This window comes from Xenopus tropicalis, chromosome 9, assembly GCF_000004195.4.
Source record: "Xenopus tropicalis strain Nigerian chromosome 9, UCB_Xtro_10.0, whole genome shotgun sequence".
Lineage (NCBI taxonomy): Eukaryota > Metazoa > Chordata > Amphibia > Anura > Pipidae > Xenopus > Xenopus tropicalis.
This window is the reverse complement of record NC_030685.2, coordinates 2848439-2869516: the sequence shown is the minus strand read 5'-3', so window position 1 is coordinate 2869516 and position 21078 is coordinate 2848439. Positions and strand designations below refer to the sequence as shown.

Here is a 21078-nt window from a genome sequence, read left to right as displayed (position 1 = left end):
TGCCTGGCACTGATACTTATTGGGTTTCTACAATGAAACAGCAGGGAAACAAAACCAGAAGCATTAGCTCCCCACCAACCCATTCTAACAGGGTTGCGTCCCCCCTGCCTCCCTCTAGTTCCTCTAGTAACGGGCTAAAGCACAATATTTATCTGAAAAGACACATTTGCCTATGGACAGTAACCCATGGCAACCAATCCAATTTTTGCATTCATTGTTCTACCTGCAGATAGCTGAAAAAAGCCAGTTGCTGATTGGTTGCTATGGGTTACTGCCCATGGGCAGGTTTGCACAGTGTTGATAAATGAACCTCACTGTGTTCTAATTACTTTGATACCAGTGTGACTATAGGAACTATGTAATGTAAATATGCCAACGTACTCTGTGCATCCAGCAAGGAGAGCTTCTCTGGTGCAACTAATACCTTAGGCTTCTCCTCCATACCCCAAAGTAACACGGGCGGAACTACCCCCAGTCTGGCACTGGCACCTCAGTATGAGGATAAGGGAAAATAGCCCCCTACCTGCCTGACACAGAGCACAGGGAGATTTAATGGGATTCTGTGGGTCTGGGCCCCTGTAATTCTTTTGGGGGATATTGCTGGGAATAATCCCCTATAGAAATGTGTAAGTGCTTAATTCCACTTCCAGGCCCCTCCCTCCCACAAGGAGCCAATGGGAATGTGGGAGGAAGCGAGTGACCCAGTGATGGGGAAGAAGGATAAAAATGAGGAGCGGAAGGAGAGAATCCTGAATCTCACACTGGAGATTATCTATCTGCTGACTGGAGAGGTGAGGGGGGCACTGTGAGTGGCACAGTGAGAAGAGACTGTCTGTCTGTACAAAGGGGGTCTCTCTGCTGCGTTACACACTCATCATTCTCTCTCCCTCTCAATACATAGGGCTACGTCATCCCTAAGAAGAAGAGCCCAACTGTGGGTTTGGGGGCCCTGCATGCCCCTGGCTCCGTCATACAGAAGGAAAATGACAAGAAGATCCTGGAACTCATCTCCAACATCATCCAGCTGCTGACTGGAGAGGTGGGTGCGGCCCCCCAATCCCCCCTTATTGTTTAGTAACAGTGTATGATAATCCCTTTCTCTGGCTGGGGGATGACTGTAACATTGTGTGTGCCAGGTTGCCATAAGGTGTGAGGATGTTTCCATCTATTTTTCCTTGGAGGAGTGGGAGTATATAAAAGGAAACAAGGCCCTTTACAGGGAAGGGATAAAGGAGGAGGAGGAGCCCCAGCAGCTCCGCCCACTGGGTGAGTAATGGGCGCAGGGCACAAAATATCAGAAGCTTGCGTGCAACTGAACTTGTTAACAGGACCAGTACAAGGGCTGTGTTGGGACTATAGTAGCCAACGTATTGTGGAAGTACAGAGGACCTTAAAGGGTTAACAGTTTGAAAAAAAATAAGTAGATATCGTTATTTACATGACCAAATTGCAAATATAATATATATTACTATATCTCCTTATTTTTTTCAAACTGTTATAAAAGTGAACCACCCCTTTAAAGAGTATTTGTCAAGATGCCAGCTAATGTCTTTTTAGTGAGTAGGAAGCCAGCAGCCAGGCTGACCTGACAGGGGACTGTAAAGGTCCCCATACACGGGCCGATAGTAGCTGCTGATATGGGTCCCTTAGACCGATTCGGCAGCTAATAGGCCCGTGTATGGGCACTACCAACGGGCCTGCCAGACCGATATCTGGCCTGAAATCAGCCAGATATCGATCAGGCAGGTTAAAAAAAATCTAGTCGGATCGGGGACCGTATCGGCTAGTTGATGCGGTCCTCGAACCAACTTTGCCTACACCTGTCGTTATAATTCGATCGTTTGGCTTCAGGGCCAAATGATCGAATTAGCCTGGATTCTCCTGATATCGCCCACCCATAGGAGGGGATATCGCAAGAAGATCCGCTCGCTTGGCGACATCGCCAAGCGAGCAGATCTGAAGGTGTATGGCCACCTTAACACTCTCCCTTTGGGAAAGCAGAGCTGTGCTATCCGCATTGTCCTGCATTATCCCCCCCAGACCAGAGAAGTACTTTAAGGAGCATCAGTAGGGCAAATATAAGGGCAAATATTTAAAGGTAACGATCCTATCTAGGCCAAATTGAAATCAAGCCCCATATTTTACTTATATGCAGTGCCCCATATCGAGTACAGGGTGCTGTCTGACACTATGGGCCCGATTCACTAAAGTCCGAAATAAGGAGTGCTATTTATAGCATGCGTTAAAAATCTTATCACTTCTTATTTTTCGTTCGATTCACGAAAAGGACACTTGTCATAATTAAGAAGCGATGTTCTTGGCGTTATTTATCTTACGATGACATATTTTAATGAAAAAAACTATGCGATAAGCGTTATAGGGGCCGATTCACTAAAGGTCAATAACGCTTATCGCATAGTTTTTTTCATTAAAATATGTCATCGTAAGATAAATAACGCCAAGAACATCGCTTCTTAATTATGACAAGTGTCCTTTTAGTGAATCGAACGAAAAATAAGAAGTGATAAGATTTTTAACGCATGCTATAAATAGCACTCCTTATTTCGGACTTTAGTGAATCGGGCCCTATATGTGATTGGATACAGGGTGAGGGGGGGTTAAAGACCCTATGTGCCATCTTGTGTGTGGTTATTTGTACTTACATGATAGGTGTGTTCTTACCTGACGGGTCTCTTTCTGTTACTGTTAATCAGGAAATAGTTTATCAGTGCATTTTATACAAAACTAATAAAGCAGTCTTTGTACAAGAGATTTAGTGTCCCGCGATAAATCTATGTTATTGCAGACACCTGACCTCTCCAAAATGCCTTTTCATCTGTAACCATGGGAATCACTAGTGGAAAGGCCTACGCATCAAGTCACGTGAAGTTGCCTGCAGGAGGAAACTTTGTGTGACTTCGGAAAGCCAAATCGATGCGCAGGCCTTTGCACCGGCAGTCGGGCGTTAACCTAAATGTTTTAATCAAATATTTTCTGTTTGCCAGACGGTGAATATGAAGATAAGAGAGAGATTCCAGCTGATCTGGGAGGAACATTATGTTATAATAATGAGCCAAGCAAGATTGGGGCTGAAGGGGCAGATTTTTGTGCCGACGGAAATATCTCAAACCCTGAAATTTCTCCAGCGGAACAGCCCCCACCAGCCAATGGGATTAAAGAGGAGGCGGCTTCATGTGAAGAGGGAAACCAATCAGATTGCAGCATTAATCCCCTTACAGAACAGATACAGGGAACAGACACGCCTACTCCTATCATGGGGTGCAGCCTGAATAACAGCTCGGCAGCTAAATATATATCAGATGATATAAAAGAGGAGGCGGCCTTACGTGATGGGGGTAAACAATCATATTGCAGCATTATTCCCCTTAAAGAACAGATACAAGGGGCAGATGCACTTACTCCTATCATGGAATCCTGTCCCAGTAATAGCTTGTTACCTGCTTATGTGCCAAATGTTGTTAGAGAGAAACCCCCATCTAAGAGTGGAGAGCAGGGCTATTGCAGGGGTAGTACAGATGGGGAACAGACACAGGGGCCAGATGTATGTGCCCATAGTCACTTACAAAACAACACCTTACCAGCAGTTTCCAATCAAACAGGGAGCCATAACTGTTTGCTGAGCAATTGTAGCAAAGAAGAAGAGAAGGCGTTTGCTTGTTCCCAGTGCAGGGAGAGTTTTGCAGTTCACTCTCAGCTTATTGCGCATTCTCAAAGCCACACGGGGGAGAAACTGTTCATTTGCTCTGAATGCGGCCAGTGTTATAAATCGTACTCGCAGCTCAGCGCGCACCAGAGAACTCACAGGAAAGAGAAGCCATTTGCTTGCTCCGAATGCGGGAAACATTTCAGCCAGCGCTCCGGCCTCAGTGAACACCAGAGAAGTCACGAGGGGGAGAAATCACATACTTGCTCGGAATGTGGCAAAACCTTTGCAGATTCCACACAGCTCACCCGCCATATTAGGACTCACACCGGAGAGAAACCCTTTGCTTGCCCTGAATGTGGCAAATGCTACAGACGCCGCACGTCCCTCATTATCCATCAGAGAACTCACAGGGAAGCCAAAGCCCTTTGCTGCTCCGAGTGCGGTGAGTGCTTTAAATATCGCTTCCAGCTCACTCACCACATCAGAGGTCACACAGGGGAGAAACCATTCACCTGTTCGGAATGCGGGAAATGTTTCCCGAACGTCTCCAAACTTAACACACACCATAAGAGTCACAAAGAGGAGCGGCCGTTTGCTTGTTCCCAGTGCGGGAAATGTTACAAACATCACTCGGACCTCACCAACCATTACAGAATCCACACAGGGGAGAGACCTTTTATTTGCTCCGCGTGCGGCAAAAGCTTCACCAGTCGGCAGATTCTCTCGCAGCACTTTAGGTGTCACACGGGGGAGAGACCCTTCACTTGCTTGGAGTGTGGGAAAAGTTTTACGCGGTGCTCCAGCCTAACGGAGCACAAGAGAATGCACACAGGGGAGAAGCCGTATCCTTGCTCGGAATGTGGCAAGTGTTTCACTAAACGCTCCAGCCTAAAGGAGCATAAGAGGATTCACACCGGGGAGAAACCCTATATCTGCTCCGAATGTGGGAAGAGTTTCATAAAATGCTCCCGGCTAACTGAACATTATAGAAGTCACACTGGAGAGAAGCCGCACACTTGATGGAACCATGGGGGGGAGCCATATACCTGCTCCGAATGGGCAAATGTCTAATTACTGATCTATGCAGAATTCATCTATATTATCTATAATTTGGTGCATGAAACCCTATTATAACATTATTATATTCTGGAGTCCGAAGCTCATTTTGTCGATGATTCTTTATTCGGTTTCAGTAAATGGTTTAAAGGGGAAATCTAGTGTCGGTAAAAAGCATTTCCCCATAGCATTATACACCAGTATAATAGAAGGAATGTGACATTCCACAGCTCCGGTGCACAGGTTTCTCACCTTCTGGGTGTTTGTGAATTGGTGCTGATCACATTCAGTCTCCATATATATGACTGCTTTTTATATAAAGCCACCAGGCGTGGGGGGTACTCTTAATGCCCTCGCCCCCCTCCACCTTAGAGAACTTCACGCCAGGCAGCCCACCCTGGGCTATACAAGGACAAGCAGGGTCCACTTTACAAAATATGGGGCCTAAGGTAATAGTTAAGCTTTATCCAGATATGTTGGTGTATTCACTACAGAAAAGGGATGAGCATATTACCCTCAGACATGCCAGCCAGATCATTGCAGAAATGGGCAGGAGCACTCTGTTAACCACAGACATGCCAATAAGATCACTGCAGAAATAGATAAATTACATCACCCAAGCAGAACACCTCACACTTTTCTTTTTTCCCCCTGACGCTGCCTCTTTCTGTCTCCTGCCTAGCTGGAATGCACAGCCATTCTTTTTCCAATCTCTACTGTGAAACGCACGACTGTGTTTGATTTTCCCCCCTCTCCTTTTCCAGAAGGAAGCGGAAAGCTGTGAGTGGTCGGCAGGTGCCCCACCCCCTTGGTTTGGGTCCACCAGAATTTATTCCCCTATCCCAGTGGGCCGGTTGGGCCCTGATAGATCAGAAACAAGCGGATCTGCTTTTTATGCCTTTCTATAAGTAGTTGTGGTTTAGAGAGGGTCAGTACAATAACTGGTGTAAATGAATGTGGTCTAAAACTCCCAATTGTAGAGCGTTGGGAGAAAATAGTAAAATAAACGAATTTGCTGTATAATTAATGCAGTCATGTTTTGAATCCTCGTCACCTTCCTTTTGTCATGGGGTAAGGTAAACAGAATTACATGGATTCTACACCCGGATGGAGTCATTGTAAATAGACTCTCTTTTTCTAGAGGGAGGGGCTTCAAAATAAACAGTGTATTTGAGTAATGTCAGGCGCAGCCACAGGTGGGTGGCTGGCAGGTAGGAGCTTATATGCCGTGTAATATGGGTACAGGGGGTACTTCACTTGTGGATAGCCAGGAAACAAGTTATGCTGCTGAAACATGATTTATTAATGAAAATTGAGTAATAACAATATGGAAGTCCTTACAACAGGCCAGTGGTCAGAGGCAGGCAGAAGACGAAACAAATCCGTAAAACAGGCAGAGGGTCAGGACTGGCAGCAAACAAGGAGGGTCCGGAATAACGGGCAGTGGTCAAAGGCAGGCTGAAGGCAGGGAGAGTCCAATAATCAGGCCGAGGTCAAAACCGGGAGATCAAACAGAGGTAAGGAACAGGAGTCGTAGAACAGGGTAAGGTAACGGAATCAGGCAGGTATGCGGGCAGGAGTCGGGCAGGAACAGGGACTGGAACAAGCGGGTAAGGTCACTGGAACGTAAAGGGCTTATAAAGTCAGTTAATTGACCGATTGGAACCACCTGGGCTAATTAAGGGAGGAGAAGGAGAACATAAACACAGAAGCAAAGAAGAGGGGTTAACAGAATGTTCAGGCTGGATGCCCAAAGTCTCCAGTGGCTCAGTGAGGTAATGCAGAACCTGCCCAACATAGAGTCCAGAGTTCTGGTACAGGCAGGTCCTGACATTACCCCCCCCTTGAGGATCGACCTCCGGGCGATCCCAGGATCGGGTGGACATCTTTCAAACATCTTCTTTACAAAAATGTTTTCAGTCCAAAAGTCCAAAACTTTCAAGTCCACAGAACCCAAAAACAGAAAACCTGCAAAAATAGAAAATACTGGCCCAAAACTACTTTGGAAAATCGCAGAAAAACATAAATTAAACCAAAAGAAAAAACTTCTTAGAAAAAGTCCCAAACAAGGTGAATGCCAGAATAGGTGGTTCATCAGAAACAGCGGCCAGAACAGGAGAGTAACCAAGTCCAGGAACCACAGCAAAGGAGACGCCAGGGACTGGAGCCAGAACATAGGAGTGCCTAGGGTCGGGAGCCAGAGCAACGAGTTGCCAGAGTTGGAAGCCCGAATAGAAGTGTCACCAGAGTCAGGAGTCAGAGTGGATGAAATGCCAGGGTCAGGAGCCAGAGTGGATGAGACGCCAGGGTCAGGAGCCAGAGTGGATGAGACGCCAGGGTCAGGAGCCAGAGCGGAGTCGTCGCCAGGGTCAGGAGCCACAGCGGAGTCGTCGCCAGGGTCAGGAGCCAGAGCGGAGTCGTCGCCAGGGTCAGGAGCCACAGCGGAGTCGTCGCCAGGGTCAGGAGCCACAGCGGAGTCGTCGCCAGGGTCAGGAGCCACAGCGGAGTCGTCGCCAGGCAAAACACCCACTACAGGTGGAAGAGAGATGCCCAGGGAAACAACAAGACCACCAAACACTGCAACAGAACTGGCAGAGTCTGGGACACCAGAACTACCAGATCCAGTAGCAGGGAAGGCAGGTCCTGAAGCAGTTTTGTCCTCAGATGCTGGTGGCAGAAGTATTGGCACCGAGGCAGGAGCAGGCACGACCGCTGGCACCGAGACAGGAGCAGGCACAACCGCTGGCACCGAGGCAGGAGCAGGCACAACCGCTGGCACCGAGGCAGGAGCAGGCACAACCGCTGGCACCGAGGCAGGAGCAGGCACAACCTCTGGCACCGAGGCAGGAGCAGGCACAACCGCTGGCACCGAGGCAGGAGCAGGCACAACCACTGGCACCGAGGCAGGAGCAGGCACAACCGCTGGCACCGAGGCAGGAGCAGGCACAACCGCTGGCACCGAGGCAGGTTCAGGCACAACCGCTGGCACCGAGGCAGGTTCAGGCACAGGAGCTGAGGGTTGCAGTTCAGGCACAGGAGCTGAGGGTTGCAGTTCAGGCACAGGAGCTGAGGGTTGCAGTTCAGGCACAGGAGCTGAGGGTTGCAGTTCAGGCACAGGAGCTGAGGGTTGCAGTTCAGGCACAGGAGCTGAGGGTTGCAGTTCAGGCACAGGAGCTGAGGCAGGACAAGGCCGCTGTCTGGGTGCTGGAACTGGACAAAGCCGCTGTCTGGGTGCTGGCACAGAGGCTGGAGCAGGAGACTGAAGTACTGGCACAGAGGCTGGAGCAGGAGTCTGAAGTACTGGCACAGAGGCTGGAGCAGGAGACTGAAGTACTGGCACAGAGGCTGGAGCAGGAGACTGAAGTGCTGGCACAGAGGCTGGAGCGGGAGACTGAAGTGCTGGCACAGAGGCTGGAGCGGGAGACTGAAGTGCTGGCACAGAGGCTGGAGCGGGAGACTGAAGTGCTGGCACAGAGGCTGGAGCGGGAGACTGAAGTGCTGGCACAGAGGCTGGAGCGGGAGACTGAAGTGCTGGCACAGAGGCTGGAGCGGGAGACTGAAGTGCTGGCACAGAGGCTGGAGCGGGAGACTGAAGTGCTGGCACAGAGGCTGGAGCAGGAGTCTGAAGCGCTGGCACAGAGGCTGGAGCCAGCAGAGGTGCCTTGGTTATATTAGAAAAACAAACAAATTGAGGTTCAGGCCTAAGATCTTGAGGGGCTGATACAGCAGGAAAAGAAACAGACAGAGGAATAGGAGAGTTCTTGGAGATAGACCGACCTTTAAACCTAGTGGTAAATGCCGTAGGTATTTCTTCCTCATCTGAGTCCAAATCTTCCCATTCTTTGTCGTCAAAAATATCTTGCCAATCTTCCTCATCAGGTGAATCTTCAGAAAACTCTTCTACCTCAGAAAACTCGCTGAAAGAATTTGAAGCAGGTGTGCAGTCTTTGGGCCTGGGTGAGTACCTTGGAATCGGAGGAGTGAGTTGGAAAGTTTTGGGTAGTACAGCAGCAGAAGGATTTGAGGTGGAGGAAAATACATTTGAAACTGGCCATAGATCTCCTGTAAATGTTGCTTTTAAAAATGAAAGAAAAGAACAGGGGTCTTCTAAAAAATGTGCTTCTTCATCAATGCAGGTTTCAGCCCACTCTGCGGCCTCACCGCCCAAAAGGAATAGAATAATTAACTTGCTCTTCATATTATCAGGAGCTTCTTTGAAAAAAGGCACTGTAGAAAACTTTTTACATAAATCAAGCAAATAATTGAATGAGTCTTTCTCCCCCTCATACCTCTTAATGGAGGAAAGCCATTCTGCAGAGAGTTGTAGTTCAGCATTACTTTGAACCTCAGAGTTGTTACCAGCAAGCTCCTCTTTATGTGGCTTGATCATTCTGTCAGGCGCAGCCACAGGTGGGTGGCTGGCAGGAAGGAGCTTATATGCCGTGTAATATGGGTACAGGGGGTACTTCACTTGTGGATAGCCAGGAAACAAGTTATGCTGCTGAAACATGATTTATTAATGAAAATTGAGTAATAACAATATGGAAGTCCTTACAACAGGCCAGTGGTCAGAGGCAGGCAGAAGACGAAACAAATCCGTAAAACAGGCAGAGGGTCAGGACTGGCAGCAAACAAGGAGGGTCCGGAATAACGGGCAGTGGTCAAAGGCAGGCTGAAGGCAGGGAGAGTCCAATAATCAGGCCGAGGTCAAAACCGGGAGATCAAACAGAGGTAAGGAACAGAAGTCGTAGAACAGGGTAAGGTAACGGAATCAGGCAGGTATGCGGGCAGGAGTCGGGCAGGAACAGGGACTGGAACAAGCGGGTAAGGTCACTGGAACGTAAAGGGCTTATAAAGTCAGTTAATTGACCGATTGGAACCACCTGGGCTAATTAAGGGAGGAGAAGGAGAACATAAACACAGAAGCAAAGAAGAGGGGTTAACAGAATGTTCAGGCTGGATGCCCAAAGTCTCCAGTGGCTCAGTGAGGTAATGCAGAACCTGCCCAACATAGAGTCCAGAGTTCTGGTACAGGCAGGTCCTGACAAGTAACTTTTGGGCATAAAACCAATTTGTCTGATTCTCTGATGTGAATAGAAGCCCCAGTGTGTGCCCAATACAGAGAGCTTGGTTATATCATCCGCTTCTCTCCTGTAGTACAAAAGGGGCCGGACCGCCTAATTACACATAGTCACAATCATTTCATGTAATTATAAAAAAATAGGGGTGCACCAAACCACTATTTTGGGATTCGCCGACCCCCGATATCTATGTGAGAGATTCAGAAGCTCGCGGAACCAAATCTCAATCCTAATTTGCATATGCAGATAAAGCAGCAAAGGGCTTAAAGGGAACTGTGCGCTGAGAACACGGTTCCCATAGGGAAATGACCCAACTGTATATTATAACATTATTATACCCTAAGCATGTATTTTCTTTGATGTGTAGATGCTAAACTGGTGGAAGCCCTGTGACAAGCGCACTTTATGTTATGTAATAAAATAGAGGTTACACTAAGAGTTTCCCACAGACAACAGATTTCGATTTTTTTGTCTTCTTGTGTCGGTGCGTGACAGATGTTCCCAACTGTGTGAGCCATATTTAGGATCCTAAGGGGCAGTTATGTCAGCTACCACAGACAACTGATCTCCCTGAAACGCCTTCCCGCTGGTAATAAAGTGAATATCTGGCGGAAAGGCATACGTGATAAATACAGTTATCTGAAGTGAGGAACAGTGAGAGCTCCCCCAGTTCAGGCACAATAAGGGGAAGAATAGAGCCTCATCCTGAGGCGGCTGTGGGAAAATGGCTGCCCTACTGCACATACAGCCCCTCAGCAATGGCCCCTCCAAGCCATACCTCCCAACTGTCCCGGTTTTTGCAGGACGGCCCCTCTTTTCACAGCTCAGCCCGCAGTCCCGGATTCTTACTGAAAAGTCCCTCATTTCCCTCTGATCTCCTGCACCGAAGCTAAAAAAGATACAAATTTAATTAAAAAGTAGCTTTTGGCAGAGAGCCCAGAAATCTGAACCAGTGTCACCTGCACTTAGATACAGTGTTTCTCACATTTAATTAAATAAGTGGCTTTTGGCAGAGGCTGGAAAGGTAAAAAGCCCCCCCTGCACTGAGATACAACTGTAACTAATAAGTTAAACAGGTCTCTTAGGGGAACTGAGACTCACAGCTTAAAGGAGACATTTTGGGAAAACCCCTAACCCTGTAGGCAATTATGAATAATATCCGGTGCTGGTTTCCCTTTGGGCTAAACATTAACCCTATCTGTAACAATGGCCCCTTTATTGGAGCTCCCTATAGATCCTCTCAGGTCCCTCTCTGGGTTTCACATGAGGGGTGGGCGTGTCCTAACGGTCCCTGCCAGAAGCACAGTAGGAGGGGGAGAGCCAATCACAGCCCTGCACTCACACAAGCACAGAGAGGCTTCAGTTCCCTATCAGGTCAGCCTAGCTGCTGATTGGTTCCTATCCTACAGTGCAGGGTACGGAGGGCCGCCGGCTCCCCAGCTCATCCAGAGAATTCAGCCAGCAGGAAGTGGAACAGATGGGCGGGGCTAGTGGGGTTTGGGGGAATTTCTCAATAAATCAGTCAGAAACACAACTTTAAGCACAATCCTTCTATATCTAGAGGAGTATAATTCCCTGGTACATTCATAACTTTTATAGGATATGTCTCCTTTAAAGGGCAATTTCACCTTTTCAGCTAATAACACATAAAACAGGACCCCAAAACCCCCAGAAATATGTTTAAACTTTAAATAACCTGCCAAATTTAGTCAAATGGGAGTGGCATTTAGGGGATGTGGTCGCAAAAATTGGTGTAGTCAAAAAAATTCACCACGCGCAGCATTTATTTTTGTCCCTCTTTCCGTTTTCAAAATGTTGGGAAGTATATTCCAAGCGGAAATTCATTTTGAGTGAAAATCATTTTGTGTTCATTCTGACCAGCACGCAGGTGTAAAATATGTGCACAAAATAAATGTTTCAGGTGCTTTGGGACAATGAAATGAGAGGGAACGTTATGGCACCTCAGTATGTATCAGCAAGGGGTAATACTATGGGGTTATGGGATGTGCTGGGAACCCTGCCCATAGCCATACTAAATACAGTGAGACTCCTACTGCCAACCCTGAACTCCTAACTTCGCTCTGTCACTGATGTATAAAACAAAAGTGCAAATTATTAGATGGAAATATGTGGCTATCAATGGCATTCTGGGCTTTGTAGTGCCGCTGTGCTACTGATAAAACTACATTTCCCAGAGTGCGGCAGCGGCAGGATAAAGGAAGAGTCATATGACAAGTCACAGCCAATCAAAGTAAAGCCTGCTTCTGAGGGCGGATTGGAGGCGGGGCTTCTCAGTCAGGGACTGCGGGGAGTCGGGAGGGAGGAATCTCGGAGCGGACCGTACGGGCTGGAGGTGAAGTTGGTTTCCCTGTGAGATTAATGCGCCGAGTAATGTCATTCTGTGGGGGAAGCAAATGTATTAGAAAAAGTGTTAGTGACTCTGGGGAGGGAGCAGTCTGTCTCCTCATGTGTCTGTCTGTCTGCACTCCTGCATCCTGACCCGTTTTATTCCTGGAATCCTGCACAGGCGCTCAGGGTCAGGTACCAATACAAGCCCAGTGGTGCTACAGAACCTACTGATGTTCTATGTATGTGCCCTGCCAGCAAGGCTTGTTTACAGCACTGCTCATGGGAGAGACCTGGGTAGGAGAGATAGGAAATGATATCTGAGCCAAAGCTAATGAAACACAGGCAGTGTAACAGGTCCCACAGATTTAACTAAATACTAAATGGCTCATACATTGCATGGAGATTGGTATTGAGCTTATTTGTACCCTCCCTTGTACCGACACCGGCAGAACCACCCCCCACTCTGCACTCTTTCCCCAGCGAGGAACGGCCCCAGCACAGGCACAGACTGTAGGGATTCTGTGGGTCTGGGCCGCTGTAATATTGCTGGGAATAATTCCCTATAGAAATGTGTAAGTGCTTAATTCCACTTCCAGGCCCCTCCCTCCCACAAGGAGCCAATGGGAATGTGGGAGGAAGCGAGTGACCCAGTGATGGGGAAGAAGGATAAAAATGAGGAGCGGAAGGAGAGAATCCTGAATCTCACACTGGAGATTATCTATCTGCTGACTGGAGAGGTGAGGGGGGCACTGTGAGTGGCACAGTGAGAAGAGACTGTCTGTCTGTACAAAGGGGGTCTCTCTGCTGCGTTACACACTCATCATTCTCTCTCCCTCTCAATACATAGGGCTATGTCATCCCTAAGAAGAAGAGCCCAACTGTGGGTTTGGGGGCCCTGCATGCCCCTGGCTCCGTCATACAGAAGGAAAATGACAAGAAGATCCTGGAACTCATCTCCAACATCATCCAGCTGCTGACTGGAGAGGTGGGTGCGGCCCCCCAATCCCCCCTTATTGTTTAGTAACAGTGTATGATAATCCCTTTCTCTGGCTGGGGGATGACTGTAACATTGTGTGTGCCAGGTTGCCATAAGGTGTGAGGATGTTTCCATCTATTTTTCCTTGGAGGAGTGGGAGTATATAAAAGGAAACCAGGCCCTTTACAGGGAAGGGATAAAGGAGGAGGAGCCCCAGCAGCTCCGCCCACTGGGTGAGTAATGGGTGCAGGGCACAAAATATCAGAACCTCATATTTAACAAACTGGCATAATTAGACCACAACACACAGATATTGTTATATTATCTAATAGCCCCTCTAGTTATGTAAAGGTGCGGATAATGTTTTTATATATTCTCTGAGCATTTTTTTAAAATAAAACTAATATTGCTAACTAGATATATGGCTGATCTGTGCACTACATGTTATTTAAAAAATATTAATTGCTTTTGTCTTTTTTTTTTTTTTGCCAGATAATGAAAATAAGAATAATATTAAAGATAATCTCAGAGCAACATTATGTTATAATAAAGACCCAAGCAAGATTGTGGCTAAAGCAGATTTTTGTAGTGAAATGTCTCCAGTTGAACAGCCCCGACCAGCAAATGATATTAAAGAAGAATCAGATTGCAGCATTAATCCCCTTACAGAACAGATACAGGGAACAGACACACCTACTCCTATCATGGGGTGCAGCCTGAATAACAGCTCGGCAGCTAATTATATATCAACTAATATAAAAGAGGAGGCGGCTTTATGGGAAGGGGGAAACCAATCAGATTGCAGCATTAATCCCCTTACAGAACAGATACAGGGAACAGACACACCTACTCCTATCATGGGGTGCAGCCTGACTAACAGCTCGGCAGAGGATTATATATCAACTGATATAAAAGAGGAGGCGGCTTCTTGGGAATGGGGAAACCAATCAGATTGCAGCATTAATCCCCTTACAGAACAGATACAGGGAACAGACACACCTACTACTATCATGGGGTGCAGCCTGAATAACAGCTTGGCAGATAATTATATATCAAATGGAATATACTATGGAGTCAGTGAAGAGAACCTATTTATTTGTTCTCAGTGTGGGGAACAGTTTGCAGTTGAATCACAGCTTATTGGGCATTACAGGTGTCACACAGGAGAGAAACTATTTACTTGTTCTGAATGTGGCAAATGTTTTACAAGAAGCTCGAGCCTTAATGAACATAGGAAAATGCATACGGGGGAGAAACCATACACATGCTGTGCATGTGGGAAATGTTTCACAAAACGCTCCAGCTTAGTCGAACATAACAGAATACACACTGGAGAGAAACCATATACCTGCTCTGACTGCGGGAAATGTTTTACAAAAGGCTCAGGACTAATTGAACATAAGAGAATGCACACGGGAGAGAAACCATACACATGCTCTGAATGTGGCAAATGTTTTACGAAACGGTTCAGCCTGACTGAACATAAGAGAATACATACAGGAGAGAAACCGTATACCTGCTCTGAATGTGGCAAGTGTTTTGCAAAATGCTCAAGGCTAACTGAACACAAGAGAATGCATGCAGGAGAGAACCCAAATAGTACTGAATGTGAGAAAGGCTGTACAGAGTCTACAAATCTTAGTTGCAGCAGCCACGCAGGAAACAATCTGTCTACTTGTGGTGAGGGAAAATGTTATAAAAGTAGCGCATCTCTTGTTCTTCACCAAAGAACTCACACAGGGGCAAAACCCTTTGCTTGCTCACAGTGTGGGAAATGTTTTAAATATCACTTGCAGCTCACTCACCACGCTAAGAGCCACTCATTGGAGAAACCATTTAGCTGTGATGAATGTGGGAAATGCTTTCCAAGTAGCAAAAGCCTGAAAATACATCATAAAAGCCACAGAGAAGAGCGGCCATTTTCTTGCTCTCAATGTGGGAAATGTTATAAACATCAGTCGGACCTCACTAATCATAACAGAATTCACACCGGAGAAAGACCCTTTGTTTGTTCAAAATGTGGCAAAAGCTTTACCACTCGCCAAATCCTAACCCAACATTTCAGACGTCACACGGGGGAGAAACCATTTACCTGTTCCGAATGTGGGAAAGGCTTTACAACTCTGTCATACCTTAATGTACATCAACGACTTCACACAGGGGAGAAACCATTTACTTGCGCTGAGTGTGGGAAATGTTTTCCAAACAGCACAAACCTGAAAATACATCATAAAAGCCACAGAGAAGAGCGACCGTATTCTTGCTCCGAATGTGGCAAGTGTTATAAACATCACTCGGACCTTACCAACCATTTAAGAATTCACACAGGAGAAAGGCCGTTTGTTTGCTCGAAATGTGGCAAAAGCTTTACCACTCGTCAGATTCTCACCCAACATTTTAGACGTCACACGGGAGAGAAACCATTCACCTGTTCTGAATGCGGGAAAGGATTTACGACTCTGGCGTACCTTAATGTACATCACAGAAGCCACACTGGGGAGAAACCATATGCTTGTTCCGAGTGTGGGAAATGTTTTGCAAAACGCACTGAATTGACCGACCATAGCAAAGTCCATCTTTAAAGGAGACATATTGGATAAATGGGAAAAAAGGTAATTTTGTAGGCAATTATGAATAGTATACGGTGCTGGTTTCCCTTTGGGCTAAACATTAACCCTATCTGTAACATGGCCCCTTTATTGGAGCTCCCTATAGATCCTCTCACTTCTCTGTCCGAGTTTGAAATGAAGAGTGGGCGTGTCCTAACAGTCCCTGCCAGAAGCACAGTAGGAGGGGGAGAGCCAATCACAGCCCTGCACTCACACAAGCACAGAGAGGCTTCAGTTCCCTATCAGGTCAGCCTAGCTGCTGATTGGTTCCTATCCTACAGTGCAGGGTACGGAGGGCCGCCGGCTCCCCAGCTCATCCAGAGAATTCAGCCAGCAGGAAGTGGAACAGATGGGCGGGGCTAGTGGGGTTTTTGTGGAATTTCTCAATAAATCAGTCAGAAACACAACTTTTTTAAGCACAATCCTTCTATATCTAGAGGAGTATAATTCCCTGGTACATTCATAATTTTTATAGGATATGTCTCCTTTAAAATCATATATATATTGTGGTACTCGAAATCCAGTTATAACGATATTATACGACTTACAGTATTTGCAAGATCCATGAACTTTATACTTGGAGATTTGACGATATGAGCACAATCATGTAAACGACCCTCAAAAAGTATTTATGTAATGAATTACATAAGGCAGCAGATATTTATGTTGTTGTATGTGGGTCCTGATGATGTTCATGTTTGTGAAGCCGATAATTTACCTGAAGGTGTTGCTCAGTGTACGTATGACTGCTCCTACATGGGGGTAACTGGGCAGGTAGTATTCTTATGGATATGGCACTGAATATTGGATAGATCTCTCTCACTGTGGGGTCGTACTTACACACACACTGTGCCTTACACCTGTATCTTTTATCCTGTGATCCCAAATCATGAAAGTGTTAAAGGAGACATATTGGATAAATGGGAAAAACCCTAATTTTGTAGGCAATTATGAATAATATCCGGTGCTGGTTTCCCTTTGGGCTAAACATTAACCCTATCTGTAACAATGGCCCCTTAATTGGAGCTCCCTATAGATCCTCTCACTTCTCTGTCTGAGTTTGAAATGGAGAGTGGGCGTGTCCTAACGGTCCCTGCCAGAAGCACAGTAGGAGGGGGAGAGCCAATCACAGCCTTGCACTCACACAAGCACAGACAGGCTTCAGTTCCCTATCAGGTCAGCCTAGCTGCTGATTGGTTCCTATCCTACAGTGCAGGGTACGGAGGGCCGCCGGCTCCCCAGCTCATCCAGAGAATTCAGCCAGCAGGAAGTGGCACAGATGGGCGGGGCTAGTGGGGTTTGGTGGAATTTCTCAATAAATCAGTCAGAAACACAACTTTAAGCACAATCCTTCTATATCTAGAGGAGTATAATTCCCTGGTACATTCATCATTTTTATAGGATATGTCTCCTTTAAGGGCATACAAGTGTGCTCATAGGTTATGGAGGAGAGGGGATGTGGCCTAAAAGTCCAATTTTTATATATTGAATGTCTTGATCGATGTGTATAAAAGAAAACAAACAACACCGGGTACAAGGTTCAATTGGATTTTAGCCTCTCAGCGAGGTAATACGTTTGGCAATAGGACAGATTCCAAGTCAGTGGTCCAGTAAACGGAAAGAAAGAATTATAATGTACAAACAAGAAAGGGTCCTAATTGGTTGGCATTATTTGCATTTACTGGCGTATAGTTAAAGGAGAAAAGACAACAATGTTTTTTTGTTTTTTTAAATCCAGGATTCGGCCAAATTCTAAAACTTTTTGTTAAAATTGGACAGCCGAATCAAATCTAAACCCGATAGACCAGCGTTTTTCAACCGCTGTTCCGCGGCACACTAGTGTGTTGCCTGGTGTGCCGTAGGCAGGGCCGCAATTTTTACTTTAAAAAAAAAATCCGGGCCCTGTCATTGGTTGCGCCCCGTGTGTACGGGTGACGTCAGTACGCACGGGGCGCAACGTTATAAAAGGGCCTGTGTGCGGTCGCGTGTAGGCAGAAGTGCAGAGGCGGCGCGCGTGAGGGGAAGATGCTGCTGAAGCCGCCGAAGAGTAAAATGCTGCTGGGCACCAATGTATTAGGGGGGGCCACGGGGCACACTGACTTATGGGGGCACTGCTGCTGGGCACCAATGTACTAGGGGGGCTGTCTCTTGGCACCAATGTACTGGGGGGCACTGCTGCTGGGCACCAATGTACTAGGGGGGCACTGCTCTTGGCACCAATGTACTAGGGGGGCACTGCTGCTGGGCACCAATGTACTAGGGGGGCACTGCTCTTGGCACCAATGTACTAGGGGGGCACTGCTGCTGGGCACCAATGTACTAGGGGGGCACTGCTCTTGGCACCAATGTACTAGGGGGGCACTGCTCTTGGCACCAATGTACTAGGGGGGCACTGCTGCTGGGCACCAATGTACTAGGGGGGCACTGCTCTTGGCACCAATGTACTAGGGGGGCACTGCTGCTGGGCACCAGTGTACTAGGGGGGCACTGCTCTTGGCACCAATGTACTAGGGGGGCACTGCTGCTGGGCACCAATGTACTAGGGGGGCACTGCTCTTGGCACCAATGTACTAGGGGGGCACTGCTGCTGGGCACCAGTGTACTAGGGGGACACTGCTCTTGGCACCAATGTACTAGGGGGGCACTGCTGCTGGGCACAGAGTTAAATTTTTTAACATTTTCTAATGGTGGTGTGCCTCGTGATTTTTTTCATGAAACAAGTGTGCCTTTGCCCAAAAAAGGTTGAAAAACACTGCGATAGACAGCAGACATAGTGGTCCCATCATATACATATATTAACATCTCTGCAAAATATCCACTCAGCCAAAGTATCTACCAGTCGTAGAGGAGATATGGTTTCTTCCTGTTTAGGACACGTACCACTTATTCAAGGAAAACTGTCTGTTACCGCCAAAATGCCTTTCCACCAGCAACAAAGGGAATGGCAGATGGAAAGGCCTACGTATCGCTGTGGATTTCTAAAATCGTTATGAAGTAGCCTGCAGGAGGAAACTTTGCCCGACTTTGGAAAACCGAAGCGATACGTAGGCCTTTCCATCTGCCGTTCCCTTTGTTGCCAGTGGAAAGATTAGTTGGCTGTGGTATCGGAGATCTATTGTGAGCGACTAAATCTCTCGGTGGGACAGTAGCCTTATAGTGCCGAGACAGGAAAGGGCCCCTCAAACTGTTCCACAAAAGAGGGAGCATTGAATTGGCAGGAATGTCATTGTAAAAATTTAGTGTTACTTTTCCTTTAAAGTAAAAAATCTATTCTACCCTGCTCCAATAATTGCCCTATCCTGCACAGCATTTATTATTTAGAATGCTTTACTAGAAAATACCTTCTAAAACTTTGCATCATTTCAAATACTGCGATCTTCCCTCTGCACAATCCACTATACGACGATCCACATCTCCTCCTTGCCCGACTCCAGAACCTGAACCTTGCCTGTACAGAAGGAAGGCTAGGAGGAGATGTGGATTGTGCAGAGGGAAGCAATGAAATGAATGGATGAAAAGTTTTAGAACAGGGGTGGCCAATACGTCGATCGCGGTCCACCAGACGATCTCCCGTGGATTTCTGGTGGACCACGATCAAGCCGGGGATGCGGAAGTGCTGCGTGAATGCGTGTGTTGGTACGCTGCGCCAGATACGTACGCATTCACACCGCAATTCCGCGTCGGTCCGGTCGATCGCAACTGAAGAAAGTCTGTCCACCCGTTTTAGCAGGTATTTTCTAATAAAGCATTCAAAATAATAAACGCCGTGCAGGATAAGGCAATTATTGGAGCAGGGTAGAATATTAGTGTTACTTTTCCTCTAATTTCATTGGCACCAAACCATCAGCCCCAGACCGTCTCATTGAATATTAATGAGGATATATGTATTTTCATGTATCAGCCCAGAGTGATTTATCTTCAGCAGTGTTGGAGCCTCTGGCACAAGAGACTTCCTCAGGTCCAATCGTACATTGTTGAACTTTCCCCAACAGCTCCCCAATATAAATTCTGGCTTTTGGTGGACGCTGGAAGTTGCCCACTGGTTGGTCAGCTCAGATATAAACTCTGTTGCCATCTTGCCCGACTATATCTCACCTATACCTGCAAATGTTGCACTGTAGGGCCCCACTGTAGGCATGAAGGCCCAGGAGAGTTTTGGTTGTTTCTGTATTTACCTACTAAAGTGTTTCCTGTCGAATAACCAGCCTTCCATTGTTGCTTTATTAAAGGGGATATAAAGCCTGACCGAGCAAATGCAACTCATGTACCTAACAGCCAATGACTGGGAGGATGGAAGCCTCAAAGTAATACTCTTTTTTTTCCGGATCCCACTAACTTCCCTGTGCAGGTTGCACTGCAAATGCTCAGTGGGCTACTGTGGCACTTCCCAGGCATGCCGGAATTCATATTGTCTATAAGCCTGGTCAACATGAGGTTTAGGTCTCAGACTCAGACTGTGAGTATATGGTGCTGAAATTAAGTATTTGGGTTCTTCACTGCTAATTCCATAGCAACGGCTCTCTTCCTAGAAAAAAACATTTTTATACCTGTCAGTCCCATCAGCCCCAGTACTTACCTTTATACAAAGCTCCATTTGTCTGTACTGTTTCCCCTGGCGTCAGGCAGAGTAGCTTGGCTTAGGCTGGCCATACACATACCGATAAGATTTCGGACTGTGTGTGGGCTCTGTATAGTCCTGATAATTTTCGTACCATGACGATCGGTCATTTTGTTGATGGGACAGGTTAGAACATTTTAGTCGGCTAACAGAAAAATCTGTGCATTACTGTGTATCAGGTGATATCCGTGGGGGACCTACAAGTCACTATCGTACAATTGGTGTCTGCTGTATCCTACAATATCAATCTGAACGTTCATCGGAAGAAGACTAAAATCTAAACATGTATGGCCGGCTGTAGAGACAACCGAGGGAATTATATATAGTCAGTTTTAACCTATAGAACTGCTCTAAAGCTGGCCATACACGCACCGATAATATCGTACGAAACCTCGTTTCGTACGATATTCTGTGCGTGTATGGCAAGTCAACCGATATCGCAGGAGGCTGCTGATATCGGTCAACTCGCCGATCGGGCCAGTAAAAATATTTTGATCAGGCGCCATAGAAAACGCCTGACCAAAATCTGCCTTCAGTGCTGAATCGGCAGAAGGAGGTAGAAATCCTATCTTCCGTGCGACCATCAGATCGCCACGTGTGTGGCCACCTTTAGAACCTGCTGTGTAGGTCTAAGCTATCCCATCAGCCCCGGTGCATAGAGTAAGTGCCTTCTACCTGGGTCAGGATTGGGGGCAGTGCATTTGCCTACCCAAGGGGAAGAA

General features: G+C 46.9%; 1 protein-coding gene across 1 annotated transcript; it reads left to right on the top strand.

Moving 5' to 3' along the window:
- Window positions 1-3227: 3227 nt before the first annotated feature.
- On the top strand, window positions 3228-15780 carry LOC116407624 (oocyte zinc finger protein XlCOF7.1-like). Its single transcript, XM_031893308.1, has 7 exons — window positions 3228-4685; window positions 8603-8680; window positions 12000-12157; window positions 12852-12890; window positions 13001-13138; window positions 13236-13366; window positions 13719-15780. The coding sequence occupies exons 1-7, from the start codon at window positions 3275-3277 to the stop codon at window positions 15709-15711; spliced, it is 3948 nt and encodes a 1315-aa protein (XP_031749168.1). The 5' UTR covers window positions 3228-3274; the 3' UTR covers window positions 15712-15780.
- Window positions 15781-21078: the final 5298 nt, after the last annotated feature.

Excerpts from the sequence above, each read along its gene's own strand:
- LOC116407624 (XM_031893308.1), top strand. The coding sequence starts at position 3,275 with ATGGGGTGCAGCCTGAATAACAGCTCGGCAGCTAAATATATATCAGAT. Across the intron at positions 4,686-8,602 it reads TGGAGAGAAGCCGCACACTT|GTGAATCTTCAGAAAACTCT; the intron begins GATGGAACCATG and ends CTTCCTCATCAG. Across the intron at positions 13,139-13,235 it reads TCCAGCTGCTGACTGGAGAG|GTTGCCATAAGGTGTGAGGA; the intron begins GTGGGTGCGGCC and ends TGTGTGTGCCAG.